General features: G+C 38.1%; 1 protein-coding gene across 1 annotated transcript in view; it reads left to right on the forward strand.

The window, feature by feature from the left end:
• Positions 1 to 22,841, forward strand: part of LOC310875968 (uncharacterized protein) — a gene marked incomplete at its 3' end in the record, with an annotated part of 89,634 nt that extends 66,793 nt beyond the window's left edge. Inside the window, exon 3 of the mRNA XM_083789417.1 lies at positions 22,680 to 22,841. Coding sequence (XP_083645543.1) covers positions 22,680 to 22,841 — 162 coding nt within the window. The remainder of the gene's footprint in view (positions 1 to 22,679) is intronic.
• Positions 22,842 to 23,166: the final 325 nt, after the last annotated feature.

Here is a 23,166-nt window from a genome sequence, read left to right on the forward strand (position 1 = left end):
ACATGCTGGAACTTTTTACTTTGAAATGTTTTGTCGTTTCTGAGTTATTTAACTTAAACGCCCAATGCATTCTCTATGGCAATAGCACAAACTTTGGCATGCTACTAGTCCTACATACTTAAACCTACCAACCCCATTCTAGCCTACTTAGGTTCATCTTACGGTGGACATGTTTGCCTGAAAAGGAATCTTTGAAAGGTGTCATCGTTTTAGAAATATAGTGCTTTCAAATTTGAGACTTTTAACATGGGGCTCAATGGCAGATTTTGGCACGTCAAAAAATCACTTTCACCTAGAAACTCCATTCACACTTTTTATTATTCAGCTTACTGTGGAGACACATGCTGGAACTTTTTACTTTGAAATGTTTTGTCGTTTCTGAGTTATTTAACTTAAACGCCCAATGCATTCTCTATGGCAATAGCACAAACTTTGGCATGCTACTAGTCCTACATACTTAAACCTACCAACCCCATTCTAGCCTACTTAGGTTCATCTTACGGTGGACATGTTTGCCTGAAAAGGAATCTTTGAAAGGTGTCATCGTTTTAGAAATATAGTGCTTTCAAATTTGAGACTTTTAACATGGGGCTCAATGGCAGATTTTGGCACGTCAAAAAATCACTTTCACCTAGAAACTCCATTCACACTTTTTATTATTCAGCTTACTGTGGAGACACATGCTGGAACTTTTTACTTTGAAATGTTTTGTCGTTTCTGAGTTATTTAACTTAAACGCCCAATGCATTCTCTATGGCAATAGCACAAACTTTGGCATGCTACTAGTCCTACATACTTAAACCTACCAACCCCATTCTAGCCTACTTAGGTTCATCTTACGGTGGACATGTTTGCCTGAAAAGGAATCTTTGAAAGGTGTCATCGTTTTAGAAATATAGTGCTTTCAAATTTGAGACTTTTAACATGGGGCTCAATGGCAGATTTTGGCACGTCAAAAAATCACTTTCACCTAGAAACTCCATTCACACTTTTTATTATTCAGCTTACTGTGGAGACACATGCTGGAACTTTTTACTTTGAAATGTTTTGTCGTTTCTGAGTTATTTAACTTAAACGCCCAATGCATTCTCTATGGCAATAGCACAAACTTTGGCATGCTACTAGTCCTACATACTTAAACCTACCAACCCCATTCTAGCCTACTTAGGTTCATCTTACGGTGGACATGTTTGCCTGAAAAGGAATCTTTGAAAGGTGTCATCGTTTTAGAAATATAGTGCTTTCAAATTTGAGACTTTTAACATGGGGGCTCAATGGCAGATTTTGGCACGTCAAAAAATCACTTTCACCTAGAAACTCCATTCACACTTTTTATTATTCAGCTTACTGTGGAGACACATGCTGGAACTTTTTACTTTGAAATGTTTTGTCGTTTCTGAGTTATTTAACTTAAACGCCCAATGCATTCTCTATGGCAATAGCACAAACTTTGGCATGCTACTAGTCCTACATACTTAAACCTACCAACCCCATTCTAGCCTACTTAGGTTCATCTTACGGTGGACATGTTTGCCTGAAAAGGAATCTTTGAAAGGTGTCATCGTTTTAGAAATATAGTGCTTTCAAATTTGAGACTTTTAACATGGGGCTCAATGGCAGATTTTGGCACGTCAAAAAATCACTTTCACCTAGAAACTCCATTCACACTTTTTATTATTCAGCTTACTGTGGAGACACATGCTGGAACTTTTTACTTTGAAATGTTTTGTCGTTTCTGAGTTATTTAACTTAAACGCCCAATGCATTCTCTATGGCAATAGCACAAACTTTGGCATGCTACTAGTCCTACATACTTAAACCTACCAACCCCATTCTAGCCTACTTAGGTTCATCTTACGGTGGACATGTTTGCCTGAAAAGGAATCTTTGAAAGGTGTCATCGTTTTAGAAATATAGTGCTTTCAAATTTGAGACTTTTAACATGGGGCTCAATGGCAGATTTTGGCACGTCAAAAAATCACTTTCACCTAGAAACTCCATTCACACTTTTTATTATTCAGCTTACTGTGGAGACACATGCTGGAACTTTTTACTTTGAAATGTTTTGTCGTTTCTGAGTTATTTAACTTAAACGCCCAATGCATTCTCTATGGCAATAGCACAAACTTTGGCATGCTACTAGTCCTACATACTTAAACCTACCAACCCCATTCTAGCCTACTTAGGTTCATCTTACGGTGGACATGTTTGCCTGAAAAGGAATCTTTGAAAGGTGTCATCGTTTTAGAAATATAGTGCTTTCAAATTTGAGACTTTTAACATGGGGCTCAATGGCAGATTTTGGCACGTCAAAAAATCACTTTCACCTAGAAACTCCATTCACACTTTTTATTATTCAGCTTACTGTGGAGACACATGCTGGAACTTTTTACTTTGAAATGTTTTGTCGTTTCTGAGTTATTTAACTTAAACGCCCAATGCATTCTCTATGGCAATAGCACAAACTTTGGCATGCTACTAGTCCTACATACTTAAACCTACCAACCCCATTCTAGCCTACTTAGGTTCATCTTACGGTGGACATGTTTGCCTGAAAAGGAATCTTTGAAAGGTGTCATCGTTTTAGAAATATAGTGCTTTCAAATTTGAGACTTTTAACATGGGGCTCAATGGCAGATTTTGGCACGTCAAAAAATCACTTTCACCTAGAAACTCCATTCACACTTTTTATTATTCAGCTTACTGTGGAGACACATGCTGGAACTTTTTACTTTGAAATGTTTTGTCGTTTCTGAGTTATTTAACTTAAACGCCCAATGCATTCTCTATGGCAATAGCACAAACTTTGGCATGCTACTAGTCCTACATACTTAAACCTACCAACCCCATTCTAGCCTACTTAGGTTCATCTTACGGTGGACATGTTTGCCTGAAAAGGAATCTTTGAAAGGTGTCATCGTTTTAGAAATATAGTGCTTTCAAATTTGAGACTTTTAACATGGGGCTCAATGGCAGATTTTGGCACGTCAAAAAATCACTTTCACCTAGAAACTCCATTCACACTTTTTATTATTCAGCTTACTGTGGAGACACATGCTGGAACTTTTTACTTTGAAATGTTTTGTCGTTTCTGAGTTATTTAACTTAAACGCCCAATGCATTCTCTATGGCAATAGCACAAACTTTGGCATGCTACTAGTCCTACATACTTAAACCTACCAACCCCATTCTAGCCTACTTAGGTTCATCTTACGGTGGACATGTTTGCCTGAAAAGGAATCTTTGAAAGGTGTCATCGTTTTAGAAATATAGTGCTTTCAAATTTGAGACTTTTAACATGGGGCTCAATGGCAGATTTTGGCACGTCAAAAAATCACTTTCACCTAGAAACTCCATTCACACTTTTTATTATTCAGCTTACTGTGGAGACACATGCTGGAACTTTTTACTTTGAAATGTTTTGTCGTTTCTGAGTTATTTAACTTAAACGCCCAATGCATTCTCTATGGCAATAGCACAAACTTTGGCATGCTACTAGTCCTACATACTTAAACCTACCAACCCCATTCTAGCCTACTTAGGTTCATCTTACGGTGGACATGTTTGCCTGAAAAGGAATCTTTGAAAGGTGTCATCGTTTTAGAAATATAGTGCTTTCAAATTTGAGACTTTTAACATGGGGCTCAATGGCAGATTTTGGCACGTCAAAAAATCACTTTCACCTAGAAACTCCATTCACACTTTTTATTATTCAGCTTACTGTGGAGACACATGCTGGAACGTTTTACTTTGAAATGTTTTGTCGTTTCTGAGTTATTTAACTTAAACGCCCAATGCATTCTCTATGGCAATAGCACAAACTTTGGCATGCTACTAGTCCTACATACTTAAACCTACCAACCCCATTCTAGCCTACTTAGGTTCATCTTACGGTGGACATGTTTGCCTGAAAAGGAATCTTTGAAAGGTGTCATCGTTTTAGAAATATAGTGCTTTCAAATTTGAGACTTTTAACATGGGGCTCAATGGCAGATTTTGGCACGTCAAAAAATCACTTTCACCTAGAAACTCCATTCACACTTTTTATTATTCAGCTTACTGTGGAGACACATGCTGGAACGTTTTACTTTGAAATGTTTTGTCGTTTCTGAGTTATTTAACTTAAACGCCCAATGCATTCTCTATGGCAATAGCACAAACTTTGGCATGCTACTAGTCCTACATACTTAAACCTACCAACCCCATTCTAGCCTACTTAGGTTCATCTTACGGTGGACATGTTTGCCTGAAAAGGAATCTTTGAAAGGTGTCATCGTTTTAGAAATATAGTGCTTTCAAATTTGAGACTTTTAACATGGGGCTCAATGGCAGATTTTGGCACGTCAAAAAATCACTTTCACCTAGAAACTCCATTCACACTTTTTATTATTCAGCTTACTGTGGAGACACATGCTGGAACTTTTTACTTTGAAATGTTTTGTCGTTTCTGAGTTATTTAACTTAAACGCCCAATGCATTCTCTATGGCAATAGCACAAACTTTGGCATGCTACTAGTCCTACATACTTAAACCTACCAACCCCATTCTAGCCTACTTAGGTTCATCTTACGGTGGACATGTTTGCCTGAAAAGGAATCTTTGAAAGGTGTCATCGTTTTAGAAATATAGTGCTTTCAAATTTGAGACTTTTAACATGGGGCTCAATGGCAGATTTTGGCACGTCAAAAAATCACTTTCACCTAGAAACTCCATTCACACTTTTTATTATTCAGCTTACTGTGGAGACACATGCTGGAACTTTTTACTTTGAAATGTTTTGTCGTTTCTGAGTTATTTAACTTAAACGCCCAATGCATTCTCTATGGCAATAGCACAAACTTTGGCATGCTACTAGTCCTACATACTTAAACCTACCAACCCCATTCTAGCCTACTTAGGTTCATCTTACGGTGGACATGTTTGCCTGAAAAGGAATCTTTGAAAGGTGTCATCGTTTTAGAAATATAGTGCTTTCAAATTTGAGACTTTTAACATGGGGCTCAATGGCAGATTTTGGCACGTCAAAAAATCACTTTCACCTAGAAACTCCATTCACACTTTTTATTATTCAGCTTACTGTGGAGACACATGCTGGAACTTTTTACTTTGAAATGTTTTGTCGTTTCTGAGTTATTTAACTTAAACGCCCAATGCATTCTCTATGGCAATAGCACAAACTTTGGCATGCTACTAGTCCTACATACTTAAACCTACCAACCCCATTCTAGCCTACTTAGGTTCATCTTACGGTGGACATGTTTGCCTGAAAAGGAATCTTTGAAAGGTGTCATCGTTTTAGAAATATAGTGCTTTCAAATTTGAGACTTTTAACATGGGGCTCAATGGCAGATTTTGGCACGTCAAAAAATCACTTTCACCTAGAAACTCCATTCACACTTTTTATTATTCAGCTTACTGTGGAGACACATGCTGGAACTTTTTACTTTGAAATGTTTTGTCGTTTCTGAGTTATTTAACTTAAACGCCCAATGCATTCTCTATGGCAATAGCACAAACTTTGGCATGCTACTAGTCCTACATACTTAAACCTACCAACCCCATTCTAGCCTACTTAGGTTCATCTTACGGTGGACATGTTTGCCTGAAAAGGAATCTTTGAAAGGTGTCATCGTTTTAGAAATATAGTGCTTTCAAATTTGAGACTTTTAACATGGGGCTCAATGGCAGATTTTGGCACGTCAAAAAATCACTTTCACCTAGAAACTCCATTCACACTTTTTATTATTCAGCTTACTGTGGAGACACATGCTGGAACTTTTTACTTTGAAATGTTTTGTCGTTTCTGAGTTATTTAACTTAAACGCCCAATGCATTCTCTATGGCAATAGCACAAACTTTGGCATGCTACTAGTCCTACATACTTAAACCTACCAACCCCATTCTAGCCTACTTAGGTTCATCTTACGGTGGACATGTTTGCCTGAAAAGGAATCTTTGAAAGGTGTCATCGTTTTAGAAATATAGTGCTTTCAAATTTGAGACTTTTAACATGGGGCTCAATGGCAGATTTTGGCACGTCAAAAAATCACTTTCACCTAGAAACTCCATTCACACTTTTTATTATTCAGCTTACTGTGGAGACACATGCTGGAACTTTTTACTTTGAAATGTTTTGTCGTTTCTGAGTTATTTAACTTAAACGCCCAATGCATTCTCTATGGCAATAGCACAAACTTTGGCATGCTACTAGTCCTACATACTTAAACCTACCAACCCCATTCTAGCCTACTTAGGTTCATCTTACGGTGGACATGTTTGCCTGAAAAGGAATCTTTGAAAGGTGTCATCGTTTTAGAAATATAGTGCTTTCAAATTTGAGACTTTTAACATGGGGCTCAATGGCAGATTTTGGCACGTCAAAAAATCACTTTCACCTAGAAACTCCATTCACACTTTTTATTATTCAGCTTACTGTGGAGACACATGCTGGAACTTTTTACTTTGAAATGTTTTGTCGTTTCTGAGTTATTTAACTTAAACGCCCAATGCATTCTCTATGGCAATAGCACAAACTTTGGCATGCTACTAGTCCTACATACTTAAACCTACCAACCCCATTCTAGCCTACTTAGGTTCATCTTACGGTGGACATGTTTGCCTGAAAAGGAATCTTTGAAAGGTGTCATCGTTTTAGAAATATAGTGCTTTCAAATTTGAGACTTTTAACATGGGGCTCAATGGCAGATTTTGGCACGTCAAAAAATCACTTTCACCTAGAAACTCCATTCACACTTTTTATTATTCAGCTTACTGTGGAGACACATGCTGGAACTTTTTACTTTGAAATGTTTTGTCGTTTCTGAGTTATTTAACTTAAACGCCCAATGCATTCTCTATGGCAATAGCACAAACTTTGGCATGCTACTAGTCCTACATACTTAAACCTACCAACCCCATTCTAGCCTACTTAGGTTCATCTTACGGTGGACATGTTTGCCTGAAAAGGAATCTTTGAAAGGTGTCATCGTTTTAGAAATATAGTGCTTTCAAATTTGAGACTTTTAACATGGGGCTCAATGGCAGATTTTGGCACGTCAAAAAATCACTTTCACCTAGAAACTCCATTCACACTTTTTATTATTCAGCTTACTGTGGAGACACATGCTGGAACTTTTTACTTTGAAATGTTTTGTCGTTTCTGAGTTATTTAACTTAAACGCCCAATGCATTCTCTATGGCAATAGCACAAACTTTGGCATGCTACTAGTCCTACATACTTAAACCTACCAACCCCATTCTAGCCTACTTAGGTTCATCTTACGGTGGACATGTTTGCCTGAAAAGGAATCTTTGAAAGGTGTCATCGTTTTAGAAATATAGTGCTTTCAAATTTGAGACTTTTAACATGGGGCTCAATGGCAGATTTTGGCACGTCAAAAAATCACTTTCACCTAGAAACTCCATTCACACTTTTTATTATTCAGCTTACTGTGGAGACACATGCTGGAACTTTTTACTTTGAAATGTTTTGTCGTTTCTGAGTTATTTAACTTAAACGCCCAATGCATTCTCTATGGCAATAGCACAAACTTTGGCATGCTACTAGTCCTACATACTTAAACCTACCAACCCCATTCTAGCCTACTTAGGTTCATCTTACGGTGGACATGTTTGCCTGAAAAGGAATCTTTGAAAGGTGTCATCGTTTTAGAAATATAGTGCTTTCAAATTTGAGACTTTTAACATGGGGCTCAATGGCAGATTTTGGCACGTCAAAAAATCACTTTCACCTAGAAACTCCATTCACACTTTTTATTATTCAGCTTACTGTGGAGACACATGCTGGAACGTTTTACTTTGAAATGTTTTGTCGTTTCTGAGTTATTTAACTTAAACGCCCAATGCATTCTCTATGGCAATAGCACAAACTTTGGCATGCTACTAGTCCTACATACTTAAACCTACCAACCCCATTCTAGCCTACTTAGGTTCATCTTACGGTGGACATGTTTGCCTGAAAAGGAATCTTTGAAAGGTGTCATCGTTTTAGAAATATAGTGCTTTCAAATTTGAGACTTTTAACATGGGGCTCAATGGCAGATTTTGGCACGTCAAAAAATCACTTTCACCTAGAAACTCCATTCACACTTTTTATTATTCAGCTTACTGTGGAGACACATGCTGGAACTTTTTACTTTGAAATGTTTTGTCGTTTCTGAGTTATTTAACTTAAACGCCCAATGCATTCTCTATGGCAATAGCACAAACTTTGGCATGCTACTAGTCCTACATACTTAAACCTACCAACCCCATTCTAGCCTACTTAGGTTCATCTTACGGTGGACATGTTTGCCTGAAAAGGAATCTTTGAAAGGTGTCATCGTTTTAGAAATATAGTGCTTTCAAATTTGAGACTTTTAACATGGGGCTCAATGGCAGATTTTGGCACGTCAAAAAATCACTTTCACCTAGAAACTCCATTCACACTTTTTATTATTCAGCTTACTGTGGAGACACATGCTGGAACTTTTTACTTTGAAATGTTTTGTCGTTTCTGAGTTATTTAACTTAAACGCCCAATGCATTCTCTATGGCAATAGCACAAACTTTGGCATGCTACTAGTCCTACATACTTAAACCTACCAACCCCATTCTAGCCTACTTAGGTTCATCTTACGGTGGACATGTTTGCCTGAAAAGGAATCTTTGAAAGGTGTCATCGTTTTAGAAATATAGTGCTTTCAAATTTGAGACTTTTAACATGGGGCTCAATGGCAGATTTTGGCACGTCAAAAAATCACTTTCACCTAGAAACTCCATTCACACTTTTTATTATTCAGCTTACTGTGGAGACACATGCTGGAACGTTTTACTTTGAAATGTTTTGTCGTTTCTGAGTTATTTAACTTAAACGCCCAATGCATTCTCTATGGCAATAGCACAAACTTTGGCATGCTACTAGTCCTACATACTTAAACCTACCAACCCCATTCTAGCCTACTTAGGTTCATCTTACGGTGGACATGTTTGCCTGAAAAGGAATCTTTGAAAGGTGTCATCGTTTTAGAAATATAGTGCTTTCAAATTTGAGACTTTTAACATGGGGCTCAATGGCAGATTTTGGCACGTCAAAAAATCACTTTCACCTAGAAACTCCATTCACACTTTTTATTATTCAGCTTACTGTGGAGACACATGCTGGAACTTTTTACTTTGAAATGTTTTGTCGTTTCTGAGTTATTTAACTTAAACGCCCAATGCATTCTCTATGGCAATAGCACAAACTTTGGCATGCTACTAGTCCTACATACTTAAACCTACCAACCCCATTCTAGCCTACTTAGGTTCATCTTACGGTGGACATGTTTGCCTGAAAAGGAATCTTTGAAAGGTGTCATCGTTTTAGAAATATAGTGCTTTCAAATTTGAGACTTTTAACATGGGGCTCAATGGCAGATTTTGGCACGTCAAAAAATCACTTTCACCTAGAAACTCCATTCACACTTTTTATTATTCAGCTTACTGTGGAGACACATGCTGGAACTTTTTACTTTGAAATGTTTTGTCGTTTCTGAGTTATTTAACTTAAACGCCCAATGCATTCTCTATGGCAATAGCACAAACTTTGGCATGCTACTAGTCCTACATACTTAAACCTACCAACCCCATTCTAGCCTACTTAGGTTCATCTTACGGTGGACATGTTTGCCTGAAAAGGAATCTTTGAAAGGTGTCATCGTTTTAGAAATATAGTGCTTTCAAATTTGAGACTTTTAACATGGGGCTCAATGGCAGATTTTGGCACGTCAAAAAATCACTTTCACCTAGAAACTCCATTCACACTTTTTATTATTCAGCTTACTGTGGAGACACATGCTGGAACTTTTTACTTTGAAATGTTTTGTCGTTTCTGAGTTATTTAACTTAAACGCCCAATGCATTCTCTATGGCAATAGCACAAACTTTGGCATGCTACTAGTCCTACATACTTAAACCTACCAACCCCATTCTAGCCTACTTAGGTTCATCTTACGGTGGACATGTTTGCCTGAAAAGGAATCTTTGAAAGGTGTCATCGTTTTAGAAATATAGTGCTTTCAAATTTGAGACTTTTAACATGGGGCTCAATGGCAGATTTTGGCACGTCAAAAAAGCACTTTCACCTAGAAACTCCATTCACACTTTTTATTATTCAGCTTACTGTGGAGACACATGCTGGAACTTTTTACTTTGAAATGTTTTGTCGTTTCTGAGTTATTTAACTTAAACGCCCAATGCATTCTCTATGGCAATAGCACAAACTTTGGCATGCTACTAGTCCTACATACTTAAACCTACCAACCCCATTCTAGCCTACTTAGGTTCATCTTACGGTGGACATGTTTGCCTGAAAAGGAATCTTTGAAAGGTGTCATCGTTTTAGAAATATAGTGCTTTCAAATTTGAGACTTTTAACATGGGGCTCAATGGCAGATTTTGGCACGTCAAAAAATCACTTTCACCTAGAAACTCCATTCACACTTTTTATTATTCAGCTTACTGTGGAGACACATGCTGGAACATTTTACTTTGAAATGTTTTGTCGTTTCTGAGTTATTTAACTTAAACGCCCAATGCATTCTCTATGGCAATAGCACAAACTTTGGCATGCTACTAGTCCTAAATACTTAAACCTACCAACCCCATTCTAGCCTACTTAGGTTCATCTTACGGTGGACATGTTTGCCTGAAAAGGAATCTTTGAAAGGTGTCATCGTTTTAGAAATATAGTGCTTTCAAATTTGAGACTTTTAACATGGGGCTCAATGGCAGATTTTGGCACATCAAAAAATCACTTTCACCTAGAAACTCCATTCACACTTTTTATTATTCAGCTTACTGTGGAGACACATGCTGGAACTTTTTACTTTGAAATGTTTTGTCGTTTCTGAGTTATTTAACTTAAACGCCCAATGCATTCTCTATGGCAATAGCACAAACTTTGGCATGCTACTAGTCCTACATACTTAAACCTACCAACCCCATTCTAGCCTACTTAGGTTCATCTTACGGTGGACATGTTTGCCTGAAAAGGAATCTTTGAAAGGTGTCATCGTTTTAGAAATATAGTGCTTTCAAATTTGAGACTTTTAACATGGGGCTCAATGGCAGATTTTGGCACGTCAAAAAATCACTTTCACCTAGAAACTCCATTCACACTTTTTATTATTCAGCTTACTGTGGAGACACATGCTGGAACTTTTTACTTTGAAATGTTTTGTCGTTTCTGAGTTATTTAACTTAAACGCCCAATGCATTCTCTATGGCAATAGCACAAACTTTGGCATGCTACTAGTCCTACATACTTAAACCTACCAACCCCATTCTAGCCTACTTAGGTTCATCTTACGGTGGACATGTTTGCCTGAAAAGGAATCTTTGAAAGGTGTCATCGTTTTAGAAATATAGTGCTTTCAAATTTGAGACTTTTAACATGGGGCTCAATGGCAGATTTTGGCACGTCAAAAAATCACTTTCACCTAGAAACTCCATTCACACTTTTTATTATTCAGCTTACTGTGGAGACACATGCTGGAACGTTTTACTTTGAAATGTTTTGTCGTTTCTGAGTTATTTAACTTAAACGCCCAATGCATTCTCTATGGCAATAGCACAAACTTTGGCATGCTACTAGTCCTACATACTTAAACCTACCAACCCCATTCTAGCCTACTTAGGTTCATCTTACGGTGGACATGTTTGCCTGAAAAGGAATCTTTGAAAGGTGTCATCGTTTTAGAAATATAGTGCTTTCAAATTTGAGACTTTTAACATGGGGCTCAATGGCAGATTTTGGCACGTCAAAAAATCACTTTCACCTAGAAACTCCATTCACACTTTTTATTATTCAGCTTACTGTGGAGACACATGCTGGAACTTTTTACTTTGAAATGTTTTGTCGTTTCTGAGTTATTTAACTTAAACGCCCAATGCATTCTCTATGGCAATAGCACAAACTTTGGCATGCTACTAGTCCTACATACTTAAACCTACCAACCCCATTCTAGCCTACTTAGGTTCATCTTACGGTGGACATGTTTGCCTGAAAAGGAATCTTTGAAAGGTGTCATCGTTTTAGAAATATAGTGCTTTCAAATTTGAGACTTTTAACATGGGGCTCAATGGCAGATTTTGGCACGTCAAAAAATCACTTTCACCTAGAAACTCCATTCACACTTTTTATTATTCAGCTTACTGTGGAGACACATGCTGGAACTTTTTACTTTGAAATGTTTTGTCGTTTCTGAGTTATTTAACTTAAACGCCCAATGCATTCTCTATGGCAATAGCACAAACTTTGGCATGCTACTAGTCCTACATACTTAAACCTACCAACCCCATTCTAGCCTACTTAGGTTCATCTTACGGTGGACATGTTTGCCTGAAAAGGAATCTTTGAAAGGTGTCATCGTTTTAGAAATATAGTGCTTTCAAATTTGAGACTTTTAACATGGGGCTCAATGGCAGATTTTGGCACATCAAAAAATCACTTTCACCTAGAAACTCCATTCACACTTTTTATTATTCAGCTTACTGTGGAGACACATGCTGGAACTTTTTACTTTGAAATGTTTTGTCGTTTCTGAGTTATTTAACTTAAACGCCCAATGCATTCTCTATGGCAATAGCACAAACTTTGGCATGCTACTAGTCCTACATACTTAAACCTACCAACCCCATTCTAGCCTACTTAGGTTCATCTTACGGTGGACATGTTTGCCTGAAAAGGAATCTTTGAAAGGTGTCATCGTTTTAGAAATATAGTGCTTTCAAATTTGAGACTTTTAACATGGGGCTCAATGGCAGATTTTGGCACGTCAAAAAATCACTTTCACCTAGAAACTCCATTCACACTTTTTATTATTCAGCTTACTGTGGAGACACATGCTGGAACTTTTTACTTTGAAATGTTTTGTCGTTTCTGAGTTATTTAACTTAAACGCCCAATGCATTCTCTATGGCAATAGCACAAACTTTGGCATGCTACTAGTCCTACATACTTAAACCTACCAACCCCATTCTAGCCTACTTAGGTTCATCTTACGGTGGACATGTTTGCCTGAAAAGGAATCTTTGAAAGGTGTCATCGTTTTAGAAATATAGTGCTTTCAAATTTGAGACTTTTAACATGGGGCTCAATGGCAGATTTTGGCACGTCAAAAAATCACTTTCACCTAGAAACTCCATTCACACTTTTTATTATTCAGCTTACTGTGGAGACACATGCTGGAACGTTTTACTTTGAAATGTTTTGTCGTTTCTGAGTTATTTAACTTAAACGCCCAATGCATTCTCTATGGCAATAGCACAAACTTTGGCATGCTACTAGTCCTACATACTTAAACCTACCAACCCCATTCTAGCCTACTTAGGTTCATCTTACGGTGGACATGTTTGCCTGAAAAGGAATCTTTGAAAGGTGTCATCGTTTTAGAAATATAGTGCTTTCAAATTTGAGACTTTTAACATGGGGCTCAATGGCAGATTTTGGCACGTCAAAAAATCACTTTCACCTAGAAACTCCATTCACACTTTTTATTATTCAGCTTACTGTGGAGACACATGCTGGAACTTTTTACTTTGAAATGTTTTGTCGTTTCTGAGTTATTTAACTTAAACGCCCAATGCATTCTCTATGGCAATAGCACAAACTTTGGCATGCTACTAGTCCTACATACTTAAACCTACCAACCCCATTCTAGCCTACTTAGGTTCATCTTACGGTGGACATGTTTGCCTGAAAAGGAATCTTTGAAAGGTGTCATCGTTTTAGAAATATAGTGCTTTCAAATTTGAGACTTTTAACATGGGGCTCAATGGCAGATTTTGGCACGTCAAAAAATCACTTTCACCTAGAAACTCCATTCACACTTTTTATTATTCAGCTTACTGTGGAGACACATGCTGGAACTTTTTACTTTGAAATGTTTTGTCGTTTCTGAGTTATTTAACTTAAACGCCCAATGCATTCTCTATGGCAATAGCACAAACTTTGGCATGCTACTAGTCCTACATACTTAAACCTACCAACCCCATTCTAGCCTACTTAGGTTCATCTTACGGTGGACATGTTTGCCTGAAAAGGAATCTTTGAAAGGTGTCATCGTTTTAGAAATATAGTGCTTTCAAATTTGAGACTTTTAACATGGGGCTCAATGGCAGATTTTGGCACGTCAAAAAATCACTTTCACCTAGAAACTCCATTCACACTTTTTATTATTCAGCTTACTGTGGAGACACATGCTGGAACTTTTTACTTTGAAATGTTTTGTCGTTTCTGAGTTATTTAACTTAAACGCCCAATGCATTCTCTATGGCAATAGCACAAACTTTGGCATGCTACTAGTCCTACATACTTAAACCTACCAACCCCATTCTAGCCTACTTAGGTTCATCTTACGGTGGACATGTTTGCCTGAAAAGGAATCTTTGAAAGGTGTCATCGTTTTAGAAATATAGTGCTTTCAAATTTGAGACTTTTAACATGGGGCTCAATGGCAGATTTTGGCACGTCAAAAAATCACTTTCACCTAGAAACTCCATTCACACTTTTTATTATTCAGCTTACTGTGGAGACACATGCTGGAACTTTTTACTTTGAAATGTTTTGTCGTTTCTGAGTTATTTAACTTAAACGCCCAATGCATTCTCTATGGCAATAGCACAAACTTTGGCATGCTACTAGTCCTACATACTTAAACCTACCAACCCCATTCTAGCCTACTTAGGTTCATCTTACGGTGGACATGTTTGCCTGAAAAGGAATCTTTGAAAGGTGTCATCGTTTTAGAAATATAGTGCTTTCAAATTTGAGACTTTTAACATGGGGCTCAATGGCAGATTTTGGCACGTCAAAAAAGCACTTTCACCTAGAAACTCCATTCACACTTTTTATTATTCAGCTTACTGTGGAGACACATGCTGGAACTTTTTACTTTGAAATGTTTTGTCGTTTCTGAGTTATTTAACTTAAACGCCCAATGCATTCTCTATGGCAATAGCACAAACTTTGGCATGCTACTAGTCCTACATACTTAAACCTACCAACCCCATTCTAGCCTACTTAGGTTCATCTTACGGTGGACATGTTTGCCTGAAAAGGAATCTTTGAAAGGTGTCATCGTTTTAGAAATATAGTGCTTTCAAATTTGAGACTTTTAACATGGGGCTCAATGGCAGATTTTGGCACGTCAAAAAATCACTTTCACCTAGAAACTCCATTCACACTTTTTATTATTCAGCTTACTGTGGAGACACATGCTGGAACTTTTTACTTTGAAATGTTTTGTCGTTTCTGAGTTATTTAACTTAAACGCCCAATGCATTCTCTATGGCAATAGCACAAACTTTGGCATGCTACTAGTCCTACATACTTAAACCTACCAACCCCATTCTAGCCTACTTAGGTTCATCTTACGGTGGACATGTTTGCCTGAAAAGGAATCTTTGAAAGGTGTCATCGTTTTAGAAATATAGTGCTTTCAAATTTGAGACTTTTAACATGGGGCTCAATGGCAGATTTTGGCACGTCAAAAAATCACTTTCACCTAGAAACTCCATTCACACTTTTTATTATTCAGCTTACTGTGGAGACACATGCTGGAACTTTTTACTTTGAAATGTTTTGTCGTTTCTGAGTTATTTAACTTAAACGCCCAATGCATTCTCTATGGCAATAGCACAAACTTTGGCATGCTACTAGTCCTACATACTTAAACCTACCAACCCCATTCTAGCCTACTTAGGTTCATCTTACGGTGGACATGTTTGCCTGAAAAGGAATCTTTGAAAGGTGTCATCGTTTTAGAAATATAGTGCTTTCAAATTTGAGACTTTTAACATGGGGCTCAATGGCAGATTTTGGCACGTCAAAAAATCACTTTCACCTAGAAACTCCATTCACACTTTTTATTATTCAGCTTACTGTGGAGACACATGCTGGAACTTTTTACTTTGAAATGTTTTGTCGTTTCTGAGTTATTTAACTTAAACGCCCAATGCATTCTCTATGGCAATAGCACAAACTTTGGCATGCTACTAGTCCTACATACTTAAACCTACCAACCCCATTCTAGCCTACTTAGGTTCATCTTACGGTGGACATGTTTGCCTGAAAAGGAATCTTTGAAAGGTGTCATCGTTTTAGAAATATAGTGCTTTCAAATTTGAGACTTTTAACATGGGGCTCAATGGCAGATTTTGGCACGTCAAAAAATCACTTTCACCTAGAAACTCCATTCACACTTTTTATTATTCAGCTTACTGTGGAGACACATGCTGGAACTTTTTACTTTGAAATGTTTTGTCGTTTCTGAGTTATTTAACTTAAACGCCCAATGCATTCTCTATGGCAATAGCACAAACTTTGGCATGCTACTAGTCCTACATACTTAAACCTACCAACCCCATTCTAGCCTACTTAGGTTCATCTTACGGTGGACATGTTTGCCTGAAAAGGAATCTTTGAAAGGTGTCATCGTTTTAGAAATATAGTGCTTTCAAATTTGAGACTTTTAACATGGGGCTCAATGGCAGATTTTGGCACGTCAAAAAATCACTTTCACCTAGAAACTCCATTCACACTTTTTATTATTCAGCTTACTGTGGAGACACATGCTGGAACTTTTTACTTTGAAATGTTTTGTCGTTTCTGAGTTATTTAACTTAAACGCCCAATGCATTCTCTATGGCAATAGCACAAACTTTGGCATGCTACTAGTCCTACATACTTAAACCTACCAACCCCATTCTAGCCTACTTAGGTTCATCTTACGGTGGACATGTTTGCCTGAAAAGGAATCTTTGAAAGGTGTCATCGTTTTAGAAATATAGTGCTTTCAAATTTGAGACTTTTAACATGGGGCTCAATGGCAGATTTTGGCACGTCAAAAAATCACTTTCACCTAGAAACTCCATTCACACTTTTTATTATTCAGCTTACTGTGGAGACACATGCTGGAACTTTTTACTTTGAAATGTTTTGTCGTTTCTGAGTTATTTAACTTAAACGCCCAATGCATTCTCTATGGCAATAGCACAAACTTTGGCATGCTACTAGTCCTACATACTTAAACCTACCAACCCCATTCTAGCCTACTTAGGTTCATCTTACGGTGGACATGTTTGCCTGAAAAGGAATCTTTGAAAGGTGTCATCGTTTTAGAAATATAGTGCTTTCAAATTTGAGACTTTTAACATGGGGCTCAATGGCAGATTTTGGCACGTCAAAAAATCACTTTCACCTAGAAACTCCATTCACACTTTTTATTATTCAGCTTACTGTGGAGACACATGCTGGAACTTTTTACTTTGAAATGTTTTGTCGTTTCTGAGTTATTTAACTTAAACGCCCAATGCATTCTCTATGGCAATAGCACAAACTTTGGCATGCTACTAGTCCTACATACTTAAACCTACCAACCCCATTCTAGCCTACTTAGGTTCATCTTACGGTGGACATGTTTGCCTGAAAAGGAATCTTTGAAAGGTGTCATCGTTTTAGAAATATAGTGCTTTCAAATTTGAGACTTTTAACATGGGGCTCAATGGCAGATTTTGGCACGTCAAAAAATCACTTTCACCTAGAAACTCCATTCACACTTTTTATTATTCAGCTTACTGTGGAGACACATGCTGGAACTTTTTACTTTGAAATGTTTTGTCGTTTCTGAGTTATTTAACTTAAACGCCCAATGCATTCTCTATGGCAATAGCACAAACTTTGGCATGCTACTAGTCCTACATACTTAAACCTACCAACCCCATTCTAGCCTACTTAGGTTCATCTTACGGTGGACATGTTTGCCTGAAAAGGAATCTTTGAAAGGTGTCATCGTTTTAGAAATATAGTGCTTTCAAATTTGAGACTTTTAACATGGGGCTCAATGGCAGATTTTGGCACGTCAAAAAATCACTTTCACCTAGAAACTCCATTCACACTTTTTATTATTCAGCTTACTGTGGAGACACATGCTGGAACTTTTTACTTTGAAATGTTTTGTCGTTTCTGAGTTATTTAACTTAAACGCCCAATGCATTCTCTATGGCAATAGCACAAACTTTGGCATGCTACTAGTCCTACATACTTAAACCTACCAACCCCATTCTAGCCTACTTAGGTTCATCTTACGGTGGACATGTTTGCCTGAAAAGGAATCTTTGAAAGGTGTCATCGTTTTAGAAATATAGTGCTTTCAAATTTGAGACTTTTAACATGGGGCTCAATGGCAGATTTTGGCACGTCAAAAAAATCACTTTCACCTAGAAACTCCATTCACACTTTTTATTATTCAGCTTACTGTGGAGACACATGCTGGAACTTTTTACTTTGAAATGTTTTGTCGTTTCTGAGTTATTTAACTTAAACGCCCAATGCATTCTCTATGGCAATAGCACAAACTTTGGCATGCTACTAGTCCTACATACTTAAACCTACCAACCCCATTCTAGCCTACTTAGGTTCATCTTACGGTGGACATGTTTGCCTGAAAAGGAATCTTTGAAAGGTGTCATCGTTTTAGAAATATAGTGCTTTCAAATTTGAGACTTTTAACATGGGGCTCAATGGCAGATTTTGGCACGTCAAAAAATCACTTTCACCTAGAAACTCCATTCACACTTTTTATTATTCAGCTTACTGTGGAGACACATGCTGGAACTTTTTACTTTGAAATGTTTTGTCGTTTCTGAGTTATTTAACTTAAACGCCCAATGCATTCTCTATGGCAATAGCACAAACTTTGGCATGCTACTAGTCCTACATACTTAAACCTACCAACCCCATTCTAGCCTACTTAGGTTCATCTTACGGTGGACATGTTTGCCTGAAAAGGAATCTTTGAAAGGTGTCATCGTTTTAGAAATATAGTGCTTTCAAATTTGAGACTTTTAACATGGGGCTCAATGGCAGATTTTGGCACGTCAAAAAATCACTTTCACCTAGAAACTCCATTCACACTTTTTATTATTCAGCTTACTGTGGAGACACATGCTGGAACTTTTTACTTTGAAATGTTTTGTCGTTTCTGAGTTATTTAACTTAAACGCCCAATGCATTCTCTATGGCAATAGCACAAACTTTGGCATGCTACTAGTCCTACATACTTAAACCTACCAACCCCATTCTAGCCTACTTAGGTTCATCTTACGGTGGACATGTTTGCCTGAAAAGGAATCTTTGAAAGGTGTCATCGTTTTAGAAATATAGTGCTTTCAAATTTGAGACTTTTAACATGGGGCTCAATGGCAGATTTTGGCACGTCAAAAAATCACTTTCACCTAGAAACTCCATTCACACTTTTTATTATTCAGCTTACTGTGGAGACACATGCTGGAACTTTTTACTTTGAAATGTTTTGTCGTTTCTGAGTTATTTAACTTAAACGCCCAATGCATTCTCTATGGCAATAGCACAAACTTTGGCATGCTACTAGTCCTACATACTTAAACCTACCAACCCCATTCTAGCCTACTTAGGTTCATCTTACGGTGGACATGTTTGCCTGAAAAGGAATCTTTGAAAGGTGTCATCGTTTTAGAAATATAGTGCTTTCAAATTTGAGACTTTTAACATGGGGCTCAATGGCAGATTTTGGCACGTCAAAAAATCACTTTCACCTAGAAACTCCATTCACACTTTTTATTATTCAGCTTACTGTGGAGACACATGCTGGAACTTTTTACTTTGAAATGTTTTGTCGTTTCTGAGTTATTTAACTTAAACGCCCAATGCATTCTCTATGGCAATAGCACAAACTTTGGCATGCTACTAGTCCTACATACTTAAACCTACCAACCCCATTCTAGCCTACTTAGGTTCATCTTACGGTGGACATGTTTGCCTGAAAAGGAATCTTTGAAAGGTGTCATCGTTTTAGAAATATAGTGCTTTCAAATTTGAGACTTTTAACATGGGGCTCAATGGCAGATTTTGGCACGTCAAAAAATCACTTTCACCTAGAAACTCCATTCACACTTTTTATTATTCAGCTTACTGTGGAGACACATGCTGGAACTTTTTACATTGAAATGTTTTGTCGTTTCTGAGTTATTTAACTTAAACGCCCAATGCATTCTCTATGGCAATAGCACAAACTTTGGCATGCTACTAGTCCTACATACTTAAACCTACCAACCCCATTCTAGCCTACTTAGGTTCATCTTACGGTGGACATGTTTGCCTGAAAAGGAATCTTTGAAATGTTTCATAGTTTTAGAAATATAGTGCTTTCAAATTTACAATGGGGCTCAATGGCAGACATTGGGCACGTCAAAAATCACTTTCACCTAGAAACTCCATTCACACTTTTTTATTATTCAGCTTACTGTGGAGACACATGCTGGAACTTTTTACTTTGAAATGTTTTATAGTTTCTGAGTTATTTAACTTAAACGCCCAATGCATTCTCTATGGCAATAGCACAAACTTTGGCATGCTACTAGTCCTACATACTTACACCTAGCAACCCCATTCTAGCCTACTTAGGTTCATCTTACGGTGGACATGTTTGCCTGAAAAGGAATCTTTGGAATGTTTCATAGTTTTAGAAATATAGTGCTTTCAAATTTACAATGGGGCTCAATGGCAGACATTGGCACGTCATGGACCAATGAACCATGTAAATACAACACATTGAGCATGGCACTGCAGGGAGTTGAACCCCATTCCGGTAAACCAGAAGTACGACACCAGTGCCTTAGTTTTTGTGTTTTGTGTTGTGTTGTCCGTCGGCCACCATATATACTCTCAGAGTTAGACATAACTATCCCACATGGAGCCTACCTGGTAACTCTCGATGTTGAAAGCCTATATACGAATATACCCCATGATGACGGCCTGGCGGCAATGTCTTATTTTTTAGGTACACGAGAAGACATTTCTTCTGACTATTTAATTTAGCAAACTTTGTTTTGAAATCTAATTACTTTATGTTTGATAATAAGTTCTTTATACAAACCCAGGGTACTGCTATGGGATCTGCATTTGCTCCCAATTATGCTAATCTGTTTATGGGTCATTGGGAATCTCGCTTTATTCACAACAAGGCAGCTTCTCTACTCTATTTACTGGTGAAGAAAATTAGTTATTGGTGTTCAAGGACTATATTAACGGTACACACCCTACTTTAAAATGTACAATGGAACACAGTAAAGACCAGATCGACTTCTTAGACCTACGCATTTCAGTAGACCCAGAGGGCCTTCTTAAGACTACAATTTTTCGCAAACCCACAGACCGGAACAGTATTTTACATGCACATAGCCATCATCCCAGAGGCCTAGTGGAACAGTATTTTACATGCACATAGCCATCATCCCAGAGGCCTAGTGGAACAGTATTTTACATGCACATAGCCATCATCCCAGGGGCCTAGTGGAACAGTATTTTACATGCACATAGCCATCATCCCAGAGGCCTAGTGGAACAGTATTTTACATGCACATAGCCATCATCCCAGGGGCCTAGTGGAAAACATTCCATACATGGACAGTTTTTGCGCCTCAAAAACAGATTTGCAGCGATTCTGATGACTTCAAAATAACAGGTTCAGAGAGAGGGGTTACAAGACATCGACCATACATACGGCAAAAAATAAAATTAAAGATGTACAAAGAGAAACCCTCCTGCCAACCTGTCAACAAAGATAATTCAGACAATAAAGTCACATTTGTTTCGGAATTTAGTACCTCATCGCATGCAATTAAAAATATTATCCACAAACATTGGAACATATTGAGATGCGATCCCAACTTAAAAAACATTTCAACAGTACCACCCAGGTTTTGTTTCAAGAGAGGCAGAAATATAAAGGATTTTGTTGTCACTAGCATGTACAAATCACTCAAGGCCACTGGGGCTAATTGGCTAAACCCACTGCTCAAACACAAGTACCACCAAGGTCTTCTATCATCCACAGACTGGTCAGGAACATAAAATAAAGGGCTTCATTAATTGTAACACAACTCATGTTGTATATATGTTAAAATGCCCGTGCGGGATATGTTGGTCAAACTAAACGCAATCTGAAAACTAGAAAAAGTGCCCTTCTGGGCACAGGTCTCCACCAGGATAGGAATGTAGGACATTGCAGCTTGCCTTCATCTGGTGGTTGGATAAAAGGGCAATAAAAGTAAAAAATTCCAGGCAAAGGTTTTTCCTTGGCCTCTAGGGAGTTGGCATACAAAGTTATCCACAGATTCGTGCAGTTAGAGGTAAAAACACTTTTCGGCCAGTTATAGCGCCACCTTGAGGCTGAGTTGAAATTGTTCATGTGGCATTTCGTCCTCGGCCTAGTGGGAATGTGGGTGCACAATTTCACGGAAATCATGCGATGTGTTCATTTTGTTTGAAACTGAGCACTCCTGTGAACTTTGGAAGCCAATCTTAACCAATCAGGATGGAGTCTGAGAAATCTGAAAGACCAGTTTCGTTGAATGGCTCTAGAGAGACTGTGTACCAATTTGCGTGATGTTTGGACAAAATCTGTAGGTGTACTGGTGGCGCTATAACAGGCCGTTCTGGAAAGTTTGGGGCAGAGGTTCATCGTTGCCATCCAGGGAGTGTGTGTGCAAAATTTGGCATCGACCGGGTTAACGGTGGCCGAGATTAGCTGCTGACTTTCAGCTGTGCACCAGTATAGAACTTGTGCACATTTGTGTCAAGGAGTGCTTCTCCACAGACCTGGCAGAACCTGAAGAGGGACATTATTCTCTCCTCATCCACAAGGACCTTCCCAGTACATCTCACGTCCTCTTCCTCCTCCTCCTCCTCCTCCCCAGATGAGGTTGTCTCGGGCTGGAAGCTGTCATCCCCTGGGTCATCAGCCTCCACACTGGTCTGAGAAGAACTCAAATTCACTGGAACGATATCCTGTGGTCTGAATGAAAAACAGAATTTGATAGCAATATCTTTCATATGAAACTTTTAATTACATAAGCAGCTAGAAATGGATGAGACAACCTGAGTATATATTCTCAAGTGAGTTTTCTTTTCACACAGCAAGCCTAACTTACATATTGACTTGGCCCTGCCACTGCCACTGGAACGCTGTACGACGGTTCCTCTGCCACTACCACTGGAAGTTCTGGAACGCTGTGCGCTGGTTCCTCTGGCACTGCCACTGGAACACTGTGCGACGGTTCCTCTGTCTGGGTGAGAGTAGAAAC

The sequence above is a fragment of the Protomyctophum parallelum genome (genome assembly GCF_964188405.1).
Source record: "Protomyctophum parallelum genome assembly, chromosome: 18".
NCBI lineage: Eukaryota > Metazoa > Chordata > Actinopteri > Myctophiformes > Myctophidae > Protomyctophum > Protomyctophum parallelum.